Genomic DNA, 23626 nt, shown 5'->3' on the forward strand with positions numbered 1-23626 from the left:
GCTTTTTAAGCCAACTCGCGATATTCAGAACAGATATGTTTCATGTACTACTTTAATGTGGGGAGGTATTTGAGGAGATTATAAGTTGCGTTACATAGCATACTACAATCATTAATAATTTACAGTCAAATAACCATTAATAGATCGTTTTCACGTGACGTTATCACTTTCTAAAATCCAAAACTAAACAACCACCAAAGATTTTATCCTCGTCAGGCATAAGATATTGTTGATTCGATGCTTTCGTTTGATATGCGTACTGTATCTGCATTAAAAATGTTTTGAATTTATATTAAAATTAAGCACTAATGTATCATTGTCCTTTTTAGGGGATAAGCCTTGTTGCTGAAATGGGTAAAGCGGGATTTCGTTCCGATTCTCACATCTCAATAAAAGGCAAGAAAAGTAACCTTCATTGGTTTTATGATTATACATATTAAGTTTTAATTTAGCTTGAACAAGGATAATCTTATTGCTGAGTGAGAGAATTATTGTTTTGAAGGCAATAACACTGGTTGACTTCGTCTTCATGGATTTTCCCTTTTGTGTTCATTTTGATGGTGGCTGTCAGTTCCATACGTCTAGTTTAGCCTCTGATTGGTAGCTGTGTGTTTATCTTAGTGTATAGTTTAAAGTTGTGAGCCCTTATCCTAGTGTGTTGCCTGCAGTTTTGTTTGTTTTCGTCTGTGACCTTCATTTTTACACCTTTATTTTTGTCTGTGAATTTGTCGTTTTGCTGCCATTTTTGTTCGCGATGAAGACTTTCAGTTTTGCGTGTTCCTGTGTATCTGTGACTTTCAGTTTTGTGAGCTTACCTTCGTCAGTAAATTCTAGTTTTGCTTGTCCATGTATATCTTTCTTCGTCTGCAACTTTCACTTTCTGAGGAGTTTTCCTGTGTCTCTATATCTCAACGTTTTTATCCACGTCTTCCTTATTAAATTTTAACAATGCGCTTTATACCACCTTTGTGTTGGAGGCAAAAACTGAGATTTATCAAAGAAATACATGTCTTGAATGAATTTATGATTGTTTTACAGTTATCCTGTAGACAAAGAAAGTCCAGTGTACAAAGAGAGAGACAGTCGTCGCTTTTGTATTCTTTATATTAAACGAAGCTAAAGGGAAGTGGTGAGTTTACTATGTTATTTATTGTTTACTGTGTTATTGGTTGTTTTTCAAACTAAAATGACCTCAATAGCAAGGATATATTTATTGAAGATGCTAATCATGTTTCCCTGCCAACAATTTATGACACGAAAATATGACAGCCCTATTTCACTTCGCTCTAAGAATTTGTCTTTCTCAAGGCGGAGAAAATCCGACAGCGCATTGTCCATCGCTTTATTATGCGCATGTCTGGATGATAGACGCAGTGTAGAAAACGTCAGTCAATTTTTGGTGTTTCTCCACCTAATGAAAATAATAATTTTATTGTGTATGATATAACAAACTCACGTTGTAATCAGGGCGGTGTGAAACCGAGAGTGATTCGGATTACAGAATGAATTTCAATTTTCAAAATTAACTTAACATCAAAAGTGTCGGGCTTTAAACAAAACCTTGATCTAAAATATATCTAGCAAAATTTGGCCGATGAATTAACTCAAGCTCAAGTCCTCCGTCGTGATAAACTACGGAGTCAATTATTTCTTTAATTAATAAGTGTTTTTTTTTTCAGACCAGATTTTTGAAAAGCGAATGACCAGACAGTTATTATACATGAAAAGAGTTGTGTTTTACAAAATCCTTCATTTCAGTCTTAGCAGATAAAAGCCATGACTGTCATGTTTAGACAGTCCTAAAAGCCGCTTCTACATGTACAATATTCTCTGTTATCTTCTGATAGAAGCGTCTGAAATGAACAACGTAGACGAAGTTATACAAGTCATCTCAATCGGCCTCATTGTTGCTGGCTTCCTTCTTAACACCAGTCGATCACTAAGAGCCATCGAACTGTGCAAGGAATGCTTGTTCATTCTGAAAGACAGAGCAGACTTAAAAGGCAAGAAATTGAGCAAATCATTATACAAGAGGATATATTTTATAATGTGGAAGGCTTGTAGTCTTATCAGCGATAACACAAACGCCATAATATACGCAGAAAAACTTCTTCAAATTTGTCGCGAAAGTGATGAAAGACGAAGAATATAGGCTAAGCATGACAGTTGCAGGTATGTGTTTCGGTCAAAGTAAATACACAAAAGCAAATCAACTCTATGAAAAAGCGCTTCTAATCATTAGAGAATTTGGAGACAAAAGTGGAGAAGCTATGTGTTATGGAAACCTTGGAGCTGTGTATCTATCACTTGGCGAATATGAGAAGGCTAGACAACACCTCGAGAAATCACTTGAGATGAAGAAAGAAATTGGAGACAGAAATGGAGAAGCTACCTCTTACGTAAACCTCGGAAATGTGTATCTATCAGTTGGAGAATATGAGAAGGCTAGAGAACGCCACGAGAAATCACTTGTGATCGAGAAAGAAATTGGAGACAGAAATGGAGAGGCTTCCTCCCACGGACACCTTGGACGTGTGTATCGATCACTTGGCGAATATGAGAAGGCTAGACAACACCTCGAGAAATCACTTCTGATCCAGAAAGAAATTGGAGACAGAAATGGAGAGGCTAGCTCTTACGTAAACCTCGGAGATGCCTATCAATCAGTTGGAGAATATGGGCAGGTTAGAAAATACCTCCAGAAATCACTTGTTATCCAGAAAGAAATTGGAGACAGAAATGGAGAGGCTTCCTCCCACGGAAACCTTGGATGTGTATATCGATCACTTAGCGAATATGAGAAGGCTAGACAACACCTCGAGAAATCACTTGTGATCCAGAAAGAAATTGGAGACAGAAATGGAGAGGCTTCCTTCCACGGAAACCTTGGATGTGTGTATCGATCACTTGGCGAATATGAGAAGGCTAGACAACACCTCGAGAAATCACTTCTGATCCAGAAAGAAATTGGAAACAGAAGTGGAGAAGCTACCTCTTACTTAAACCTCGAGGAGACCTATCAATCAGTTGAAGGCTATGAGCAGGCTAGAAAATACCTCCAGAAATCACTTGTGATGTGGAAAGAAATTGGAGGCAGAGAGGGAGAAGCGTACTGTTATGGAAGCCTTGGAAGTGTGTATCATTCAATTGGCGAATATGAAAAGGCTTCAAAATGCTTGGAAAACTCATTGGCCATCAGCAGAAAAAATGGACACAGATGTACAATAGCTAAGTCTTACCTACATTTGGGAGTCAAATTTCTCTCTCTTGGTAAGTATAACAAGGCTAACGACTATACCCGGAGAGCGCTTGCGATCTGTACGGAAATAAGAGACACAGAAGGTGTGTTCTCATCTTACCTCACCCAAGGCAACATTGAATGGTGTGTAGGTAACTCAATCAAGGCAAAGGAATATTATGAAAAAGCACTTATGATGAGCAAAGAAATTGGAATCCGTACCGTAGAGGCAGAAGGCTGTTTAAGGCTTGGACATTTGCTTGTCGTTCAGGATAAATATGTTCAAGGAAAAGAATATATTGAGAATGGGCTTGCATTAAGTGAACAGATTGAAGGTATTTCGCTCCAGTTCATGTCGCTCGAATTGATGGTACACCTAAGAATAAGAGAAGGAAAGATTCAGGAAGCTATCTCGTATTTCCTTCCTGGTATTGAGAAATGCGAGCAAATGCGCGGCTCTCTCCGCCACAATGATCAATTTAACATTTCGCTTCTGGAGAGAAACGTTCGTTCCTACAGAGAACTCGGTTCACTGCTTTGTGAAACTGGACATTTCACTCAAGCTCTGTATGTTTCAGAGCTTTCAAGGGGCAGGGCTTTGGCGGATTTAATGTCAGGTCAGTACTCTGTGGAGAATCAAATCTCGGCTAATCCTCGAACATGGGCTGGTCTTGAATGTATCGAAACCAAAGAAAGTAACCGCACGTGTCTGTATGTGTCATATTTTTCTGACAGCATATACTTGTGGATTCTTAAAGCGAGCGGAATCAAAAATTTCCAAAGGATTAACGGAAATAAGGTAATTGCCAACGAAGGATTAGGTCAACAATTGAAAGAGATTTTCAATTTCAGAAGTTTTGGCATTTTACCAGAGGAGATTTGCGAAGACCGATCTTTACACAGTTTTCAGCCAGAATCCAAATCTTGCGAGGAAGACAACAACGAAGATTGGCGAATTGGAGAAGAAAGTAAAGATAATCAAGGACCCAAAATGAACCTTCCTATCTGTTACAAACTTATCATTGCTCCTGTAGCGAGTTTCTTTGTAGGCTCTGAAATCATCATTGTCCCTGATCGCGCTTTATACCAAATCCCATTTGCTGTCTTAACCGATGAAAGTGGAAAGTACTTATCGGAGACTTTCAGGATCCGTGTCGTTCCTTCTTTAACAACTCTCAAGCTCATTCAAGACAGTCCAGCAGATTATCACTGTCAGACGGGTGCTTTGATAGTAGGAAATCCCGATGTTGGTGAGGTGCATTTCAAAGGACGCCTCACAAACATTTCACGATTGCCTTGTGCAGAAAACGAAGCGAGGATGGTAGGAGAAAAGCTGGGTGTTGAGCCTTTGTTACGACAGCAGGCGACTAAGCTGGTTGTACTTCAAGCGATGAATTCAGTGGCTCTGATTCATATTGCCGCACACGGTGATGCAGAAAAAGGAGAAATTGCCCTTGCACCGGCTTTTCGTATCCTTAACGGCATACCTCAAGAAGGACTCTACTTATTGACAATGGCTGACATTTCAAAAGTTAAAGTGCGAGCTAAACTGGTAGTCCTTAGCTGTTGCCGCAGTGCTCGTGGACAGACAAAAGCCGAGGGAGCTGTTGGAATTGCCCGAGCATTCTTAGGATCTGGCGCACGCTCAGTGTTGGTGTCACTGTGGGCCCTAGATGACAAAGCGACCGAGCAGTTAATGAGACATTTCTACGATCACCTTGTTGCTGGGGAAAGCGCTGGCGAATCTCTACACGAGGCCATAAAGTGGATGAGAAGCAAGGGCTATGACGTGAACCAGTGGGCACCTTTTATACTGATTGGAGATGACGTGACATTTGATTTCAGAAAGATGGGTAAGATTCACTGAAAGCAAGTACTTCCTTTTTTCTGGCAAAGGGCTCCTGGTATCTCAGGGACCACAATTTTCGTTGAATGTTAACGATTAATCTGAGTGTATTTTCCAAATAGAATTAGGTTTCTAGATCAAATTACTTCTTTCAAGTTTGTTGTTTGATATTCTGTGGTTGATGTAGTGTATTTTACAATATAATTCATGACTTTTAGCTTATTTAGTTTGGGCTAGACAATAAAACAAGGTAGAATATAGTACAGACGATAAAACAAGGTAAAATATAGTATTGTGCCAATCAGAGCGCAGAGAACCTAATCTCTGAAAATAAATATATTTTGTAAAGTTTAAGGTAACTGCTTTTAAAGAAAATCCTGTGAAGGAACTGAACTGTAGCCTATAGTTAATAAGAAATGTATTGTTGTGTTGATTTCTTCTGCCAGGTTTACGTTGACAAGAATGACCAGGACAGCATCAGGTGATCGCATGAGAAGTAAAATGGGAATGACCTCAAAGGACAGTTTTCGATCTTGTGCTAAGTTGTATATAAATTAAATCGAAGATTAACTTTAATTCGTCTTTTCTACCCCCTCAGTAGAAATCTTTTGACTTAAAGATGTTTATTTACCACAGAATAACCAAAACCTTAGTGCCTAAGATTAGTTTTTGGTATCAGACTTTTGAACGATGATAGTAATCGTATGGATCTTTGCTGCGATCAAGAATAGGTTATGCAATTCCAAACTGGGTATAACCGATAAATCTTAAATTTTACCGGCGAGACGTGCTGTTAAAATAATATTGGCATTTAATAATAATTGTTAATGTAACTTGAAGAATGAAGGGTTTAAAGTAGAATAGCGTCAGAAATAAAATGTATTTCCATTGCAGTATATCATTTCTGAACAACATTTATGTAAATCGTCTAGATTTGTCAGTATCTCCATAAATTAAATTTTTGTTACATAGAAAAAAAGCTTTGAACAATTTGAAATTTTATCAAGCATTAAGATTCTGTGACGAAAAAAAGAATATTAGAATCTGCATGTTTGAATTTTTGTCAAATATTGAGCATAACCGATTGATGTTTTAATTAATTTAATTTTACCAGCAAGGTCTACAATCAGCTTTGTAAATAGTCCTCCTAAAAACGATGACTGTTGGTAAAATTTTCGTAAGGGCGGAATTAGAGTTTCTCAATATTTGCATGACATTTATTACGTTTATCGTGAACATTGTGTCGTTGTCAAAAGAGGACTTTTTTTTAAATTCTGTCAGCATGTTCTGTTTTTGTAAAGTTGACAGGCGCATTGTGGTTTTAATTTTAAGGCTAGAAGAATAAATTAAAACTGAAAGTAATAAAAATTTGAGCTCGAGTCCATTTATATAAACTACTTCTAACCTATATTAGGTTCTGGAAGAAAAAAAAAGAAAAAAAGGAAAGAAAGAAACAAAACAAAACAAAACAAACTGTGAAGAATTTACGAAATTTTTAAGTTGAAGTTTTCATTGATCCGTAAAATTCGCATGACAAAACAGTCTGCACCGGCGTTTTCAATGCGAATGCTAAATTCACGAGCTGGTAGGAAACTGAAACAATCTTCGGATTTCTTGCCTTCGTGACCAGTGTTGTGTGAGTAACCCATATTTTGTTTGGTTTTTCAGAACTTCAAGAAATGATCACAAGCTGACAAGAAAACACGGCATTTAATTGTTCTCAGCCAGCCTTTTAAAAGACCGCGAAAATTTTCCGGTGCAAAATTCAGCTACGACTCCAGCAAATCGTTAGCTCTCCGAGGCCCGGAATTCAATTGGTCAAAATTTGAACTATCAGCTGAGAGGACGCTTTTCTCAACTTGTAGCCGAGATATGAAATCTGCTAAGTTCGCTAATAGCCGAAAAACTGCCGATAATTTATCCGAGAACTGATATTCCAGCACCCCCTACCGAGAACCCCTCTCATATTGTAATCGGTCAAAACTGGACTCCCCTTGTTAGATATGGGAGAGTCATACGAGTAGCTGATGACGTAAGCTCTTTCTGGGGAATCTCTCCGTTCTTGTTTATTAGGGAACTTAAGCACGCGCGTTTTTGAGACGCGGACGGTAACCGGAAGTGAGCTACTTTCACTACTTTTAACTTGTCCTCACACAACCATATTCACATTGCTAAGTATCTTTTCTTCATTAGAGATGAGTAGTATAAAAAATCTGGGAGACAATACGGTCCTAGCATGCGAAATCTTCTCTTCCGGTTGCCGTCCGCGTCTCAAAAACGCGCGTGCTTAAACTCCCTATTACCTAATCACCAAAACGAAACATAAATTGCTTGTGAAATCACTATGGGGAAACCCCTTTTGTGGATGGGAACCTTTATCCTGTGGGGAGAATCCCATATAAAAAGGATAGGGGTGCGCGTTGGAAAGTTTGAAAAGAATCGCTAAGAGAACCAAGATCCTGTTTTTTTGGGCGTGGCTTGAAGTGGCTTTCACCCCTAAGAGGTATAAATTCTAAAACAACACATTATCTCCTACTGTTTCTTTCGGCTTAATACCCTAAAAGATACCGCAAAAGCCTTCGCTGTGGGCCTTTTGAGGCTGAACACACTAAGAGGTACTACAACGGTGATTTTAATCCCTGAAAAGGTAGGCCGAGGACCCACGTCCTTATGCCCTCCCCACCCCCCCCCCCCCGTGCGTCTATGTCCTGATCACGCGCAGGATTAACTCTAAGACTGCTATCAGTGTTCACTGTGAAAACAGGAAAACTGTGAAACCGTGTCGCTTATTCCAAATAATAATGAAAGATAAATGACAGACCAGCTCTAATGTGTCACTAAAAACAACTCCTGAGTTTAACGTGACACATCTGAGTTAATGTTCTGAAAATGTCACTCTTTTAGAGGAAGAACGAATAGGGTTAATAATTTGGGAGCTACAGCAAGCATCTGCAGTAACACAGTAATGAACAAATTTGCTCGTAATAATTGTCTGAAAATCTTGGCACTCTGATGTCATTTACCTGTCAATTGGAAAATGAGAAACCTTACACCTTCTGGTACCATTTTATTGCAGTTTCGTGTTTGTTTAGCTTGATATTGAGTGACGCATTTGTTTATACTGTACTGTAAAGTTTCTTTCCACTAACCCATCCACTCTGGGTTTTTTGGGTTCACTTTTACAGTGGAATTCCGAGTTTTTAAATCATCAGTTTTTCAAATCTCCGTGTTAATGGAAACAATCTTTTGAGCATCCATCGAGCCGTTTTCAAGATTTTAAGTAAGTGCTCAACATCAAATTTTACCCGAAAATAGTGGCCAAGCCTGAAAAAAAAAAAATAAAAAAATAATAATCAGGCTTGAACAGGAATCGAACCCATGACCTATGCGATACCAGTGCAGAGGTTTGAGATCAAATGAAAATCTTGCAGGACTAAAGTCAACATTGACTGAAAATCTTGGCACTCTGATGCAATTTGCCTGTCAATTGGAAAATGAAAGAGTTATAGAAATTTTATAGAAGACACCTAAATAGTGTTTGGGGACTTGAAATGCAAATGAAAACTGAAACGCAATAGAATATGAGATCATATATGTAAAGATGACCGTTGCTATCGCAAACACTGTAATTTACTTCATTGCGCAGCCAGGTGGTTAAAAAAAAAAACGTTTAGTAACTTACACCCTCTGGTATCATTTCGTTACAGTTTCGTGTTTGTTTTGCTTGATTTTGATTGACGCATTTGTTTATACTGTACTGTAAAGTTTCTTTCCACCAAACCACCCACCCCGAGTTTTTTAAATTATTGTGATGAGGGTGGCACAGATGTTTGCTTGAAGTTTGCTTGTACAGTGGAATTCCGATTTTTAAACCCTCAGTTTTCAAACCTCTGGATTATTGTAAACAATCTTTGGCTCCGTTATCAAAAAAGTTAAGAAATGTGCCTTGATTTTTCAACCGAAATATGTTCCCCTAGGTGCTTTGAAAATCGAGAGTTTCGAGAAATCGGGGGCGAATTTTTCTCAACGATTTAGTTGAAATAAACTTCTTAATGAACTACTTTCTGAAAGTGAAGATTGATCATCGCAGTAAATTTTCCAATTTAAGCAATTGGAAAGGAGAAGCCTGAAAAAAATCAGGGCTTCAACGGGACTCGAACCCGTGACCTCCGCGATACCGGTGCGATGCTGTACCAACTGAGCTATGAAGCCACACATTGGGAGCGAGGTCAATTAGTTGAGTTCATATCTTCCCGTGAGGAGTCAAATGATCTTCACTTTCATCTACTACCGCAGTTCAAATATGAATTATTTCATATATACTTCACATCATTTCACTATCTATATTATTTCACTATATCGGTAAGAAATTAACAACATAATCTTTAGAAACACAAAACATGAATTGGGTGTTATGTATTGAAATAATTATGTACCATAATAATGCAGTGGGAGGTGCATTGCGTTGTATTCTTGGGTAAGACACTTTACTCTCACAGTGCCTCTCCGCCCAAGTGTATAAATGGATACTGGCGAACTTAATGCTGGCAGTAACCCTGCGATGGACTAGCATCCCATCCAGGGGGGAGTACAAATACGTCTAGTAGCTTCATGCTACAGAAACTGGGATAAGCTTAGGCCTGATGGGCTACTCTGCTCGTATGCAGACTTTACTTTTCGCACGCACATGATTCTAAAGTACTAAGGCTAAATGGATCTCATTGTTCAATTTTTCTTACGAAAATTATTTATACACTGTATCTACAAAGGTCCATAACAAGGATAGTCTTTTCCTCCAAACACATAAACTAATTTGAATAAAATAATATTGATCACTAGTCTGCATGAATGTGAACTTGTGTTCAATGTACTGCTGTGCCGTCAACACTGACGTTATGGATTGAAATAAAATGGTCAAATCCACTCTTGATCAGAAATCTCAGATGAGAAGCAGATGTAACAGGAATCTGAGGAGAAAAGACACAAAAACCTGCAGTCTCACTTCAAACAATAGCTTGTACATCCAGTGACATAATTATGTGATGACCAACATGTCAAGTCAAATAGGAGATTTGAAGATTAACTAATTGTAAGTTTTATTATATGGCTAAAGTAGCTCCGTGAGCTGGCAAGATGAACTAAATCCTGTGCTATGATTGGCTACCCAAGTGGGCAAGATGGCAACTCTCTTGCCCGCTTGGGACTACCCGATGTGTCTTGCAAGAAAAAATTCCCTGAAAGCCATACATATAATAAATCCTTTATTCACCAAGCTTGTTTGGTCAAGATGGCTGGATACTGGCTTCTTTCTTTTTTTGGGTGTTTATGGACCTCGAATCCGCCTTGGTCCTTAAACTTGCAGAAAAAGAACTTGGCCAATATCCAGGCATCTTGACCTCATGCTTGGTCAATGACCCATATAACTGAGAGTAAGGTCTTTATGGGAAAATCTCAAACCAAGACCTTGATGTATACTTGACCACATGATAGCGTAAAGACCGAACATTTGAGGTTGATACATGTAAGCTGCTTATTATACATGTATGGCCCTTGCTTGTTTTTGCATGCCTTTATTCAGCCAATGGGCATTACAGGACAATAATGCCCCAAGCAAATCAGAGCACATGCTATATCCACGGCAAACACAAGCCATATAATAAGTACAGGTGTGACTCAGTCAAGATGATGGATATTGAACAACTTTTTCGTATGTTCATGGAGTGAGGCGCAGTTGTGGTCTATAAATACACAAAAAAGATCGATGCTATAACTGGTATCGGCTTGCAATGTTTTATATTTGATAATTTTAACATACACTGTACCTGTATCTCATCCCTCTGCATTTGACCTTCTGTATGTTCATACTCTGAAACAGAATTATTGTTTTCAATCTACAATACAGCTTGTACAAAATAATAAAATGTTCACTGCATAATTTAACATGAATTGAAGTGTATCATGTCTTATGAAATACAGTCTATCAAGCTAAAATTGAAGATAACAGAAAGAATAAATACAATCAATATAATAATAAAATACAAAAGAAAAAGAACAAAAAGAATTGGATGAGGAGAACTTATCTAACAGTAAAACCTAATATACCTGTAATATTGTGTATTTTTCTTTTCCCTTGCAAACCGTTTTGTATGGCCACCAAATTCATGCACAGCTGTACCAAATACTTTTGAAAGTTTTACTTTAACACGACTGCATGATGCAGAACCATACTAAGATTTGAATTTGTTCTGAATATTGTTTCTCCATTAACTTGGTTGTAATAAACACTGTTAAGTTGAAATTTGGACGGTTTATTTCTTTTCATAATTCATGTACATTACTTGCAATTTCAGAGGTTAAAATTTCAGATGTTTAATTTTCGGACACTTTTTTTCACATTTGGGACTACAATTTCAGACACTTTGCTGAAACATAGCTAAAAGTAAATTTACACTCGTAACAAAATACGAATTAGACTGGAACAACTTCAAAAGATGATAGTTTTACTGCACAGCCATCAAGATTTTAGAAATACAAACTTAAGACAAGAAAATGACATATCTCAAGCACTGTCTCAACAGACTTTGCTCTCCATTAAGCCCGACATAAAGGAGACTAAGAGATTTGGAGCTACCTCAAGGTTCTATACTGTAAACTTGTAAAATAATACATGTATTTCAGACGCTTAAAACTTCAGACACTTCAAAATTTTGGATGGATTCATTTTCGGAAATTAAAATGGTACAAAATTTTTCCAAGTAATGTACTCTAAATCTCTGAGTTTTTTAAATTTTTTTTAATGATGCAAAACATTCAGTCTTCAGGAGAAGTCAGATGCCTGTCTTGAACTGCCTAACCTCAGCTACTTTCCATATACAGTCAAAAAATCCTAGAAATTTCAGTTTGAAAGAAAATGTCAATGCTTTTTGGCTATGGAGTTCTGCTTTTTTCTGGAATTTTCCAGTAGAGTGGGCTAAAAAATGCACTTATTAACCATTTTCCTTCAAACCAAACCTCAGCTGCAATTTTTGACCAAATGGAAAACACCCCCAGAGTCCAGTGCATTAGCCATTAGGCCTGATCATACCTAAATGAACATACAAGTATGTACTGTACATGTACCACATAACAAAACAACCAACCAAGAAAAACAATGAGGAAAACTACTTATGATAATGGTCTTTGTAATACAGCATGATTAATAAAGATTTAAGCAAACTATAAGTAGTTAATTTACCAGAGTACCTTTATCTACAAGGGGTTCGAAGTCCACTGGCTCTGTTTTGGTGCTTTTCTCTATGCAAAGGCCTTTAACTGCCAATAGAAAATATAGCTTATTAGAGTATTTTATATGTTCAACTCTTTTTGCATCAAAAATTTATAAATATTTACATGCAAATACATGCAGGGTGCCAGCAGGGAAAACCTTAACCAACACCAGCACCCTAACCATACAGCACTCAACCATATGAACAGTATCTTCAATTAGCTACATGTCCATACAGTAGTTGTAAAATTTTCCCCTTTTTATGTGTTTTGGATTGCCCTCTTGTCACCGTCGATATGGCATATTGAAACAGTGCTTGGACTATGTTGAAAAACCAGAGAAGTAATTGACATATACGAAGGGCGCCAACTCTCATCCACTACAAATAAATTACTTAATTTAGTTTTTAATAATTCTTAGTCAGCTGGACCCTGTTGATAACAGTACTTTGTACTGAAGGGTTATGCTAGGTAAATATTGGATGATGATGATGATTGGTATCATTATAATTGTTATTACTATTATTATTAATATATAGATTTAGCTAAGCCTAAAAGCGGAGCTCGTCAGTTATTTTTTGGAATGTTGTTACTGATGAAAATAATCCAACGTGTACATGTATGTGAAGTAAACTGCGAGCAATTTTATAGCTTCAGCCCGAACTAGGATCACATTAGCAGATCGAGGTGTAAGATGGTGTAATGATGAAAACAGAGCCATGATTTCAAGCATTTCAGGGGAGCCACCAATAATGTTGATCACATAAGAGAACTGTCTTCTGTGCTTTTTGGTGACATTTCCTGTTCTTTCTTATTGAGAAAGACATGACATTGTTATTAATCATTATATTCTTTCTTAGTTAACAATTGGGACTCCTGCACAAAAGAAGTTTATTTACACATTTTTTGTTGTTGTGGGGTATGACTGAAATGTAGTGGCTACAATATATTCAGTCCCCAAATTTCTACCAAATGAAATCTCACAAAAATACCAAAGTAGTATACACATGTAAAAAGTTAAAAAGTTTTGTTTTCTAACTTGATCCCCAAAGACAGTTAGCTATCTTCATTCTTGTATGGCATCTCCTCCTGCTAAAAGGGTTTGCACCATCTCTTAAAGTATAAGTATAAGCAAAATCACTCTGGCATGAACGATAAATATAATATTTTGTTGCTGATCATGAATACTTGCATAGGCTTCTGATAATAATTTTACTATTCAATTCCAATGTGATTTGTTCTTTTTCTCGACTGAGATTGTGGACTACAGGAGCTGTTATTGGGTTCCATTAATTAATTTTGCTCATAATGATTAAATTATACCAAGAATTATAAGTACATGTAAGCTATAAGTAAGTTATATTATGTACGTGTATTTTGTCTGTACTACACAACCAAACGCACTCAAAGATTATGAGGCATAGGTACATTTGTCAGAAAAAGCCAGCATATCAAAGATATGTTTAGATTGACACATCAATTAAAGATAATTTATAGCAAAATGGATAAACAATACATCAATATCCTGCATGCACCAAAGCTGGAGATGGGGTTATAAGGCAATCATTTAAACAACTGATTGAAATAATTTATAAATTAGAGAACACTATTTGCACAACACTAGGAAACAAATTAACCTTATTGGATGTTGCGAATGGCAAGGCTGTCAGTAGAATGTCACAAATTTCTCAACTCTTTCTTTCTACAAAAATACTAATCCTGCAACTTTGCTTAAGACCCAGTTCTCCATTTCATGTTGGCAAAATATTAATTTATGCCATGCCCAATGCCAGTTATCGCAAAATTGATTTAAGAGCAACATAAACCAAGCACAATAAATATCATTTTTAAGCCAAAAAAGCAATTATTTGAATAAACCATGACATGATGAGTAAATTATCTCCAAGAAAAACTGATTAATTTAACAGACACTTTAAATAATTAGTTAATACATGTATCATAGGTGTTTCTTAATAATGTAATACAGTTTATCTGTCACAATGTTGCAGCTACAGCTGTATGATATTACTACACACAGTATGGGTTGCAGAACTCAACTTCCAAGTCAGTTTGTTCAATGAACTTTGTGCAGAAATTATTATGGCATCAAGTTGTCTGTGAATATAGAGAAACCAAACAAAGCATTACAATCTTAAGTAATAAATTATTGAACTCTTTTACATGTATGTACAATGTATATTCCATTAATATTGGGGATCTCTCAGAAGCTGCATCTATGATGATTTAATTTGCTCCCAGTGCATTTTTTTATGGAACTTTTCACACATTAATATCTCTGTTATGACAGCGGTCTCTGTGTTCTATAACAATTAGTACACAAGAAAAATACACTCAGTAAAATATTGTTTACAATAAAAATCAATCCCTATAAGCAATCATAAGGACCTTCAATTTATATTTCTTTAGAAATATCTCACCTGGCCATGGTTGCTTTGAAAATCTTTGCTGTTTTAATCCAGGTTGCCCATGTGTACACTGTTTGTATATTGACTGACAGGAACAGGGATGTAATCATACTGTATATCGCTGCTACTTGAACACCACTGAACATACAAAGACATATCAATTATAATTTATAACCAACAGATGACATTCCTTTCATTGATATACAGTGTCCTTCATTGCTAGTTGTTTACTGAGTGTCTACAGTAGTGAATCAAATGCTAGGGGGATGGCACCAAAACTTTCACAGTGGCAGGCTCTGTCCTGAGATGCAAAGCAAACATATATAACTGTTATGAACTTGGCGACTTGCTTTTGAGCGCACATGCAATTTGCTTTAAACAAGAAACTGGAACATTGCAGTACAACAATGTGCATGTAGTCCCAATCAAAGGGCCATCCAGGCTGTTTGGTTGTACATATAACTGAAAATCAGATTTTGTCAGGATAAATACTGATGTTCTTGCTGACTTAATCTGAGTGTGCAGTTCCAGAAGATATTCACACGCAATGTCTGAGAAATCATTAATTACAAAATATGCTTTAAGAAATATCTTACCTGGTACGGCCAACTTTCAGAAAGTTTTGTAATCTAGACTGGCTGGCCAGTTCATACATTTGACAAGTTGACACTGGGCATGTTTGTAAATTTGTGTGCTTCAACATCACATTACAATGTACATGTAGTAGCGTTGGTCAACTGAAAACAGCATAATTTGGTTAATTAATTTACACTGTACAATTTTTGGTTATATATTGGTGTATATCGTTGCGACCGACAGATGACTATTAAAATTAATTTACAGAACATATTGGCAGCTAAATCATAACAAGTGAAAAATTGAGCATGAGCCATTTACATGTACATGTAACAGCCCTCACCTCAGAACTGTCATAGATATAATATATTTTCAAACTCGCTGAAATTTCAGATTATTCAATATTAACATGCACGTACATCTTTAACAGTGTGTTTGCTTTACATTCATTTTACACACAACCAGTATCCACCGTAGGCAGACTTTTAAGTTTGCCTTTGAAAATAAATTGCATCATCTAATGCATCTTTCATTACCTATTCTTGTGACAAAATGACACAAAATCCAAGTACAAGAAGTCATAAGCATAAAACTAACTTAATTACCTGGTAATGCTTACAGCACCTCTTACTGTCTGCATATGCTGTCCATAAACTGGTACTGCCTGGACAATACTCACTATTTTTCTGATCACATCTTTTAAAATGTCACTGTTATATAATTTGTCCTGAAAAGGCAAATGCATGAAATGTTATGCCTTTGGCACTCACCACATACCTTTACATGATGTACAATGTACACCAAGTCATGATCAACATTCACAATTCTTTTTACTTTCATTGTAACTTTTTTTGTAACTTTTTGCGGTGTCATTTTCCCACACTTGAAGACAGGACTTCCACATTAGGTGGTAATTCTCTATGAATTCACAGGGAGTGATAACAATTAAATGGTGACTAACTTTAGCAAAGGAGGCATTCAAATGTCAGATTTTAACATTAACTTTCTTCGACGAGCAAAAAAGTAAAGCACAACAAAGAAAACAGTCAGTGACATTCGGTTAATAAGTTAGTCAATCAAAAAATTAGTGTGAAAAAGAGAGCAGAGAGAGAGAGTGGAGCGAGGAATGCACTCTCACCAACTAAATTTTGAATGTACATGAGCAAAAGTTATTTTTATTACCGAGAAATGGTCAGGGCAAGGACTTCTATGCCCTAAATTTTTTCTACGTATGTAAATGTCATTTTCACTGTTCAAGTTACCGAGCACAGCTCTTAGCATTTTTTTTTTTAATTAGTACTATCTCACTGTTATGGAACATTTCCATAAGTGTAAATACCACACTAGGGAATAACATCTCATTAGGAAAATAGGGGCCATGTACCCCCAACCAAAAACAGTGGCACTAATAAAATGAAATAGCAAATCAAAATCGAAGTAGAGCTTTACTTGCCGACAGGGTTTACATGCATAATCGTCTACTCGACATTTCGACTACAAGCATTTCACCAAACCGAACTAACTGGACAACAACAAAATAAAACGAGGAAATCTACATTACAAACACAATATGCATATCATTACGGCTGAGTATCAAACAGCAAATCACTTCTCAATGAAGGATGACTGAATGAAAGAAAGGATGAAGAAAATTCGTTTAAGCTTGCAGTGTTAAAGTTTAACAATTATTCACGCTTAAGCATAGATTTGAATATCACAGTGTGTATTTTTGCCGACGGCTTAATTTAGCTTTGCAGTCATTTTATCGGCGGTAGCTTTACCAGTCTTCAACCAAATTAACCTGGAAATTCCTCCCAAGCATTTCGTCAAACCGAATAAATTGAACTAACAAAACGAGGAAATACTTTGTAATCACAAGATGTAAATATTCACATAGGTACGTCAAAAGTAAATTTAGCAAATCCTGTTCGCTTCGGCTTAAAATGGTTTGTTGACCTATCTTGGTTTAAGAAATTTTTGTAGTCTAGGAAGCGGTTGTGCCAATTAACACAGAGAAAACTTCAAAACTCGCCCGGTAGTGTTTACAAATACAGATTTTTTTTTTTAAACGTGACGACGAAACTCGAGACAAAACTTGATTTGTTTACAATATGCAACTTACAACCTCGATCCACAAAACCACTCGTGTTATTGTTAAGAGCGAAATTAAACCTATGTAATTTACAAAATGCCTCACAGCATGGCTTCAAATAAGGAAGACTTTAAAAAAGGATTCCTACTGAAAATAAGCTTATCTCGCCGAGGCAACTTCATAATTTCCATAGCAAACGCCACAACAAACGTCGCTTACCTCAAGTTGGCAATTCACTTCGGCCAGTGCAAATCTTCCAGGCAGAAACTTGCTGCAAAAGTTGTGAAGACTGAACGGAACTGATCTAATCTTTTCGATAGATCAACGAATCAACCACTTTTTTCCGCTTTGTTTTCTGTTTTACACTAAACACACAGTTCTCTAGTTCGTCACCTGATTTTAATCATGTGACTTTTCTTGCTCGGCTGCACAGCATCTCGACGCGCGAATTAATTGAGCGGTTCTACAGTCGTCGGGTATTTCGTCTCCTTTCTATAGTCCTCGTTACCTTTGCTTCACGGCATTGTTCCGTATTATTTCATCCCCTTTCTCTAGTCCTTGACTCGCTATAATTAACGGCAGTGTTCAGTACTGTTTCACCTCCTTCCCCAGCGCTGGCCCGCTCTCTTTCACGATCTTCTTCGCTACTTCTTTGCTACTTCTTTGCCTGTAATTTCTTGCATTCCGTTTCTGTTTTATGCTTCAGTGCAACCCCATCTTAAAAACGTTAGATCAACCTCCGCTATTATTTGTTGATATGGCAAATAGAAATGAGTTTTCTTTTCTTTAAAAATCCCGCCAAAAAAAGATGGCATTCCTCGGTTCCCCCGTTTGCGCTACCGCGAGGCTCCTCTCCCCTCCCCCAGAGTCTGTACGGACGGCGTTCGCTCGCTCGCTCGTACGGTGACGTCATAACCAAATTTTCTCGGCTTGATGGGTTTACCAAAATTTCTAAGGTATGGGGCTCTGCTCGCACGCCTTTGGCGCGCGGGAGCTCCGCTATTATTATTATTATTATTATTATTATTATTATTATTATTATTAAACGGCATGAGCTTTAATGATACTCAAAGTGAAAATATGAACCATGATTGGAGGAGTAAAGAATGGTCATAATGGAGTCTATAGAAAATGATGATGAGGTTTGAAATCTCAGCATTAAAAATACAAGTCTTGGAATCTTGGGTTTGCTAGTAAGAGGTTGAACCTTCTTTCAAATAGGAAAACAAAGACTTAAAAGCAAGTGTATGCACAAACCAAATAAATGAAAATTTAAAACATGTATTCTGCAGATTAGTCAATTTACCCGTCAGACTTATTATTACCAGCAAATGGTGTCTACTTACTGTTTGAAGATGAGATTTTAATATTTCCTATGCTCATTAATGCAGTGAAGCTGATGATGAATTCTTGAGGGAACATTCCTGTTGTTGGCCAGAATGTGTCTAAACTTCTGTGAAACAAGAACAGATACATCACTGACAGTATCTTAGATGTGGTGTCAAGGGAAAAACAGTATACATGTACATGTATCATTACACAAAAATTTCCTTGTACAAATTTATAGATATTTACAACTGTAATACATGTTTGTGACTTGGTCTCTGAAGTTATCCTTTAATTACAACATATTTACACATACATCATTTATCTTCAAGGAGTAAAATTGCCAAAAAAAAATCATTCACTGCTTAAATAACTATAAGGTCTACATGTACATGAATGCACCAATAAAAATTTAAAATAAGCATTATTTCTATGAAAAATTATCAAGTACAGTATTGAGAGAGAAATACACACAATGTACATGTATGTAGCATACTTGTGAAAGATTTTAATGAAAGTCAGGTGTCACTGAGATGAGAAGACTTCTTGCATACAATTAAATATTAAATACACGTTTTAGGCCAAATTAGAGGCATCTTTAAAGGGGTTATAAATCAAAGGGAATTTGCTCTAGATTATTCTTGTCAGATTTAGAGATGTGGATAAATTTTAATTAAAGTAATACCAGAATAATTTAAAGTATTCCCAAACTTTTAAGTTTAAAGCACTGTATACATTACCAGCTTTGGTGTATTCACTCTCAAATAACAAATTTTAGTGAATGAAAATGATATCTAGACTTTTTTCACTGGAATCAAATATCAGAAAACCTCAACACAATTTCGTAGTCTCTGTAGTCTGCTTTCTTTCTTCCAACTACACTGTAGGGCTTCAGAGAAATGATTCAGACATTTACATAGCAACGTTACAGACAGGGTTCTCATTGGTTTAGGAAGTGGAGGACAAGCCTCTAGGGAGGTCTGGGCATGTGCTCCCCAGGAAAGTTTGAAATTAAGAGATTCCGAAAATGTCATTTTACGCATTCTCTTGGAGGTATTTCCTAAAAAAAAGACAGAAAAGGTCAAAATGCCAAGAATTATAAAGGGATTACAAAAACTTTTTTTCAATCTCTATCCTACAACACTAGTCTAATTGAAAATGCACACAACACCCTGACCCCAAGCCCCATGTCTGGCTATAGCCTTGACTGGGCTGAGACAAAGACAGTCAAGGTTCAGTCACATTCCAAAAAACCCAGTCTGTTTTCTCAATTACTCTTTACAACTCACACATGTATTATTTCACGAACAGTAGGTGGCTCAGAAATCGAAGTAGCCAGCTTTCTGGCAGCCAGCACTTTACAGAAAATTCAAAGTGCACATTCACCATAAGGTCAGTGCATCAACAGTTAAGAGCGGTAGGAAAGGACTGGAATAAGATCACCCAGTTGGCACAGACGGGGGAAAACTAGCGTTAGTTTGGGGATAACCTATGCTCCTCCAGGGACCATGGCATTAAGTACATAAGCAGCTAAGTAGCCATCACAATTTGATATGGGGCTTATGGTATGTATGGATGGTTTAGATCTTACAGTATCTCAGCAATCACTTTCAGTTCACTGCTGTTGGTGATGTGCAATCTGCACTAAGGCCAATTTAAGTTGGCGTTCGCAACCAAAGTGGTTATGTTGATCGCCAACAGGTCAGATCAACTGACCGAAATTTATTTTTCTTCAGACTAAAGCTACTCATTTTTAGACGATGATGACGACTGTGAATGAGGTCAACAAAGATAAAACAAAAGTACATGTACAAGATGACTTTATTTTTCTTAGTGTTTCGTTTGTTTGTTTCACAGCTGAACTCGATGAGTAAATTGGTTTGTCATAATCAATGTACATGTAAGCTTATTATTAAAGATATGGCTGCGTATGTGTGTACATGTATGCAAACGAACAATTGCATCTGTGTTTTAATGTTTTAGTCTGTTATTTTGTAGTCCTTGATATTCACCTCTGAAAATCATACTAAAACAATTACTCGCCTGAGTCAGGTTCAGTGAACATTAGTGAATCTTCACCATAACTTCGTTTTCGTGAATTTTCACCATTAGAAAAAACTAGATCATTGGATAATGCAATTTGAGAGTTTTCATTGGCTTAGCCGTCGTGGGTTATGAGCCATTATACCATGCTTTACAGATATGGCAAACACATGCGTATTTTTTAGGGCATTTCTACTTTTATTTTAGTTCAGTTTTCTATATTTTGGTGCCGTTTTTCAATAAAACAATTTTCCACTCATGCTTTTGGATATGGAATGATTATAGCCAACTACAGCTGTATGCACTACGCACCTCGTTGGCTATCTATAATCTCATATTCAATGCTTGCTCAGGGAATAATTATTAAATGTTCACTGTCTCTGAAGCGAATAATTGTTAGATAATCATCGTTGCTATGACAACAATCTAGACGGTTGTCACTGCAAATTCAATACGACTTTGTTGAAATTAATTCATACATGTACATGCCATTGTTTGAGATTTCAATATATCCCAAACGACAGATATAGAGAACAAACAACTGAGAGAGGGGTTGTATAATTAATTCTAATTATTATCAAATACGGATAAATAAGCTTAAGTCTCGCGTGCCTGATAAGACAGATAGATGCTTAAATGTGTGAACTGCACTGTAAATTACTCACCCGTCTATGATGTTTTCTGGCGGATAATTTTCATCAAACGATGTTGCAAGAGCGATACTTGCTCCAGCTTTACTCAGAGCAACATCAAACATATTTGCAAGGCTGTTTTCTGACGTGAAACTCGCTCAAAATGTTTTTGGAAGTGTATCAAAACATGTCAAAATTTCGCGACAGACGAATGGCACTGGGGCGAGTACCACTCATTGAATATGCGCAACTAAAACAAACGCTGGCAGATTGCGAGCTCATTTTCAAGATGGCGGATGACAAACGCGTGAAAACATAAAACATGCAGTAGGTGTAGGTGTAGTATATGTTTCCTTTAACTACATTGTACGAGACAGTTATCTGCTACATTCCTTGATTTTTACCGCAATAGTTGCGGCTATAACGGCAAAGTCGAATCTGCAGACCAAGATGTAATGAAGAGGCTTCTAAATCCGTTTCTTCCCGATTTCGAGGTCTTTTCTATTCCACAATGTCATCGATTTGGGAACGCAATGTGGACGCTTGCAAAGGAGTGCACTGCAATACAGCGTCAGACAACAAATCGGAATACTGACTTGAATCTGCCTGCTTTTCATTCGAATTCGGGAAGAGATTTGCAAGTCACTCCGTCACAAGTCGATGAACTTCCACGGTCTTCAGAACTTCCGCTTTTTGCGTCAAAGAACGTGTGGACACCTACGTCATGTAAACTCCCCGAATTTGTAAACGAAAAAGAGTTGTGTACTGGGCCTTTCAAGACTGATTTCATTGACGCTGCAGCATGGAATGAAGCCCCCCAAAATAAAAACAACTTCTAATGGGACTGATCAAAATCAAAACATTGTTATCTCTGAATTCTCTATTTCACAAAATGTAGATTGCCACTTCACTGGATTGTTTACAACAGCAATCTAGCGATAGTTGTGAAGAACAACGCAATGAAGCTCATGTTAGCAATAAATTAATTACGACTTAAGCAGTTTCTAATTTTGTGAACTATATTGAAGTGGCTAAATTGGACCCTGGAACAACCTTGAACACAGACTGTCACCCACGGAATAGCTATGAAAAGAGGGTTGACATTGACATGGTGGTTTAGATTTTTAGCAAACACTATAATTTGTTGTCTGATGATGAAGAAGGTATAAAGAATGAGGAAAATTTTAAAACCGAGGAATCCACGACTCCATGCCTTCTATCAATGACATTGAGAATTAAGATTCTACACAGGGCCAACATCTTTGTGATGTCTCAGTTACTGACAGAAGGAAAACTTTGATAGAATCACTTCGCAAGCAGCGTCACAAAATTTTTTAATTCTTATTTTGTAATTATTCTTTATTGTTTATTTACACATGACCCCACAAACTGCAAGCTTAATTACTTATCGTGTTTAAATAAAGGTTATAACTTACTTACTTACTTACTTACAACATGCCATTACCTATGTATAAGAAAGGAACTTATAGCAACCTTCCAATTTCAACATCTCTGACCGCAAATCTTAACCCACAGGCTGCGTTGTCAGTTCTTCATAGTGAAAAGAAAATTGTAAAGTATGCTGAACATGACGGCTGAACATGACGGCATTTATGGGAAGGTTGCTATTTTATATGGCTTCCAACAGAATGCAACAGTGTCACTACTTCAAGCAGAGGCTTGTATGACTATACTTCAGGGACTGTGAATGGATTACAACAAGGTTTCTGTCACGACGATTCTGAATCTCAGGTAAAAAAAAAAACTTTGCAGTAAAAGTAATAAATGGCAGATTTTCTTACCACAAGCAAGGATGGCACAGTGGTGAGAGCGCTCACCTCCCACCAATGTGTCCCGAGTTCGATTCCGGCCCAGTGCTATATGTGGGTTGAGTTTGTTGGTGGTTCTCACCTTGCTCTGAGGATTTTTCTCTGGGCTCTCCAGTTTTCCTCCTTCCACAAAAACCAGCGTCTCCAAATTCCAATTCGACCAGGATAGAGGTCCCATGTGAAAACAAGCTGAGGCTGATGTGGCGTCCTCTCTATATATTGTAATTTACTCATATTTTATTTGTTTACAATAATTGGTCAAGGAAATAGGCAAACTGCAGACTAATCTTGACTAATTATGTTTTGGGCCTCTCTGTGCTATGTGTCGGGGGAAAGGTGCAGGAGGTATGGGGGG

General features: G+C 37.1%; 2 protein-coding genes and 2 pseudogenes across 5 annotated transcripts; 2 read left to right on the forward strand and 2 right to left on the reverse strand.

Moving 5' to 3' along the window:
• Positions 1 to 1834: 1834 nt before the first annotated feature.
• Positions 1835 to 5748, forward strand: LOC145475204 (uncharacterized; annotated as a pseudogene). Its single transcript, XR_014046099.1, has 2 exons — positions 1835 to 5091; positions 5531 to 5748. The product of XR_014046099.1 is annotated as an uncharacterized LOC145475204 (transcript).
• LOC145475205 (intraflagellar transport protein 25 homolog) lies at positions 1892 to 21668 on the reverse strand. Of its 3 annotated transcripts, none has more exons than XM_081455227.1 (5): positions 21476 to 21668; positions 18788 to 18894; positions 12327 to 12395; positions 10907 to 10950; positions 1892 to 1978 (listed from the first exon to the last, which is right to left on the reverse strand). In XM_081455227.1, the coding sequence occupies exons 1-5, from the start codon at positions 21565 to 21567 to the stop codon at positions 1940 to 1942; spliced, it is 351 nt and encodes a 116-aa protein (XP_081311353.1). In that variant the 5' UTR covers positions 21568 to 21668; the 3' UTR covers positions 1892 to 1939. The 3 variants fall into 3 exon arrangements, with proteins under 3 accessions (XP_081311353.1, XP_081311352.1, XP_081311351.1); XM_081455226.1 differs by lacking the exon at positions 1892 to 1978 and adding an exon at positions 6171 to 10051 and having other exon boundaries at positions 18788 to 18891; XM_081455225.1 differs by lacking the exon at positions 1892 to 1978 and adding an exon at positions 6171 to 10051.
• Positions 13453 to 18307, reverse strand: LOC145475207 (uncharacterized). The gene is made up of 5 exons (XM_081455228.1): positions 17661 to 18307; positions 15955 to 16267; positions 15370 to 15510; positions 14786 to 14911; positions 13453 to 14462 (listed from the first exon to the last, which is right to left on the reverse strand). Exons 3-5 carry the CDS (start codon positions 15474 to 15476, stop codon positions 14357 to 14359), a joined length of 339 nt encoding a protein of 112 aa, XP_081311354.1. The 5' UTR covers positions 15477 to 15510; positions 15955 to 16267; positions 17661 to 18307; the 3' UTR covers positions 13453 to 14356.
• LOC145475208 (uncharacterized) lies at positions 21606 to 23626 on the forward strand (annotated as a pseudogene).

This window comes from Orbicella franksi, unplaced genomic scaffold (assembly GCF_964199315.1).
Source record: "Orbicella franksi unplaced genomic scaffold, jaOrbFran1.1 SCAFFOLD_44, whole genome shotgun sequence".
Classification (NCBI taxonomy): Eukaryota; Metazoa; Cnidaria; class Anthozoa; order Scleractinia; family Merulinidae; genus Orbicella; species Orbicella franksi.

Coding starts and splice junctions, on each gene's coding strand:
- LOC145475207 (XM_081455228.1), bottom strand. CDS start 15,476: ATGTTGAAGCACACAAATTTACAAACATGCCCAGTGTCAACTTGTCAA. Junction 14,912..15,369: donor CTGAAAGTTGGCCGTACCAG/GTAAGATATTTC, acceptor TTGTATGTTCAG/TGGTGTTCAAGTAGCAGCGA. Junction 14,463..14,785: donor TTCAAAGCAACCATGGCCAG/GTGAGATATTTC, acceptor CTATATTCACAG/ACAACTTGATGCCATAATAA.
- LOC145475205 (XM_081455225.1), bottom strand. CDS start 21,567: ATGTTTGATGTTGCTCTGAGTAAAGCTGGAGCAAGTATCGCTCTTGCA. Junction 10,951..12,326: donor CGAACCCCTTGTAGATAAAG/GTACTCTGGTAA, acceptor ATTCTGTTTCAG/AGTATGAACATACAGAAGGT. Junction 10,052..10,906: donor TGCAGAGGGATGAGATACAG/GTACAGTGTATG, acceptor TTTTCTCCTCAG/ATTCCTGTTACATCTGCTTC.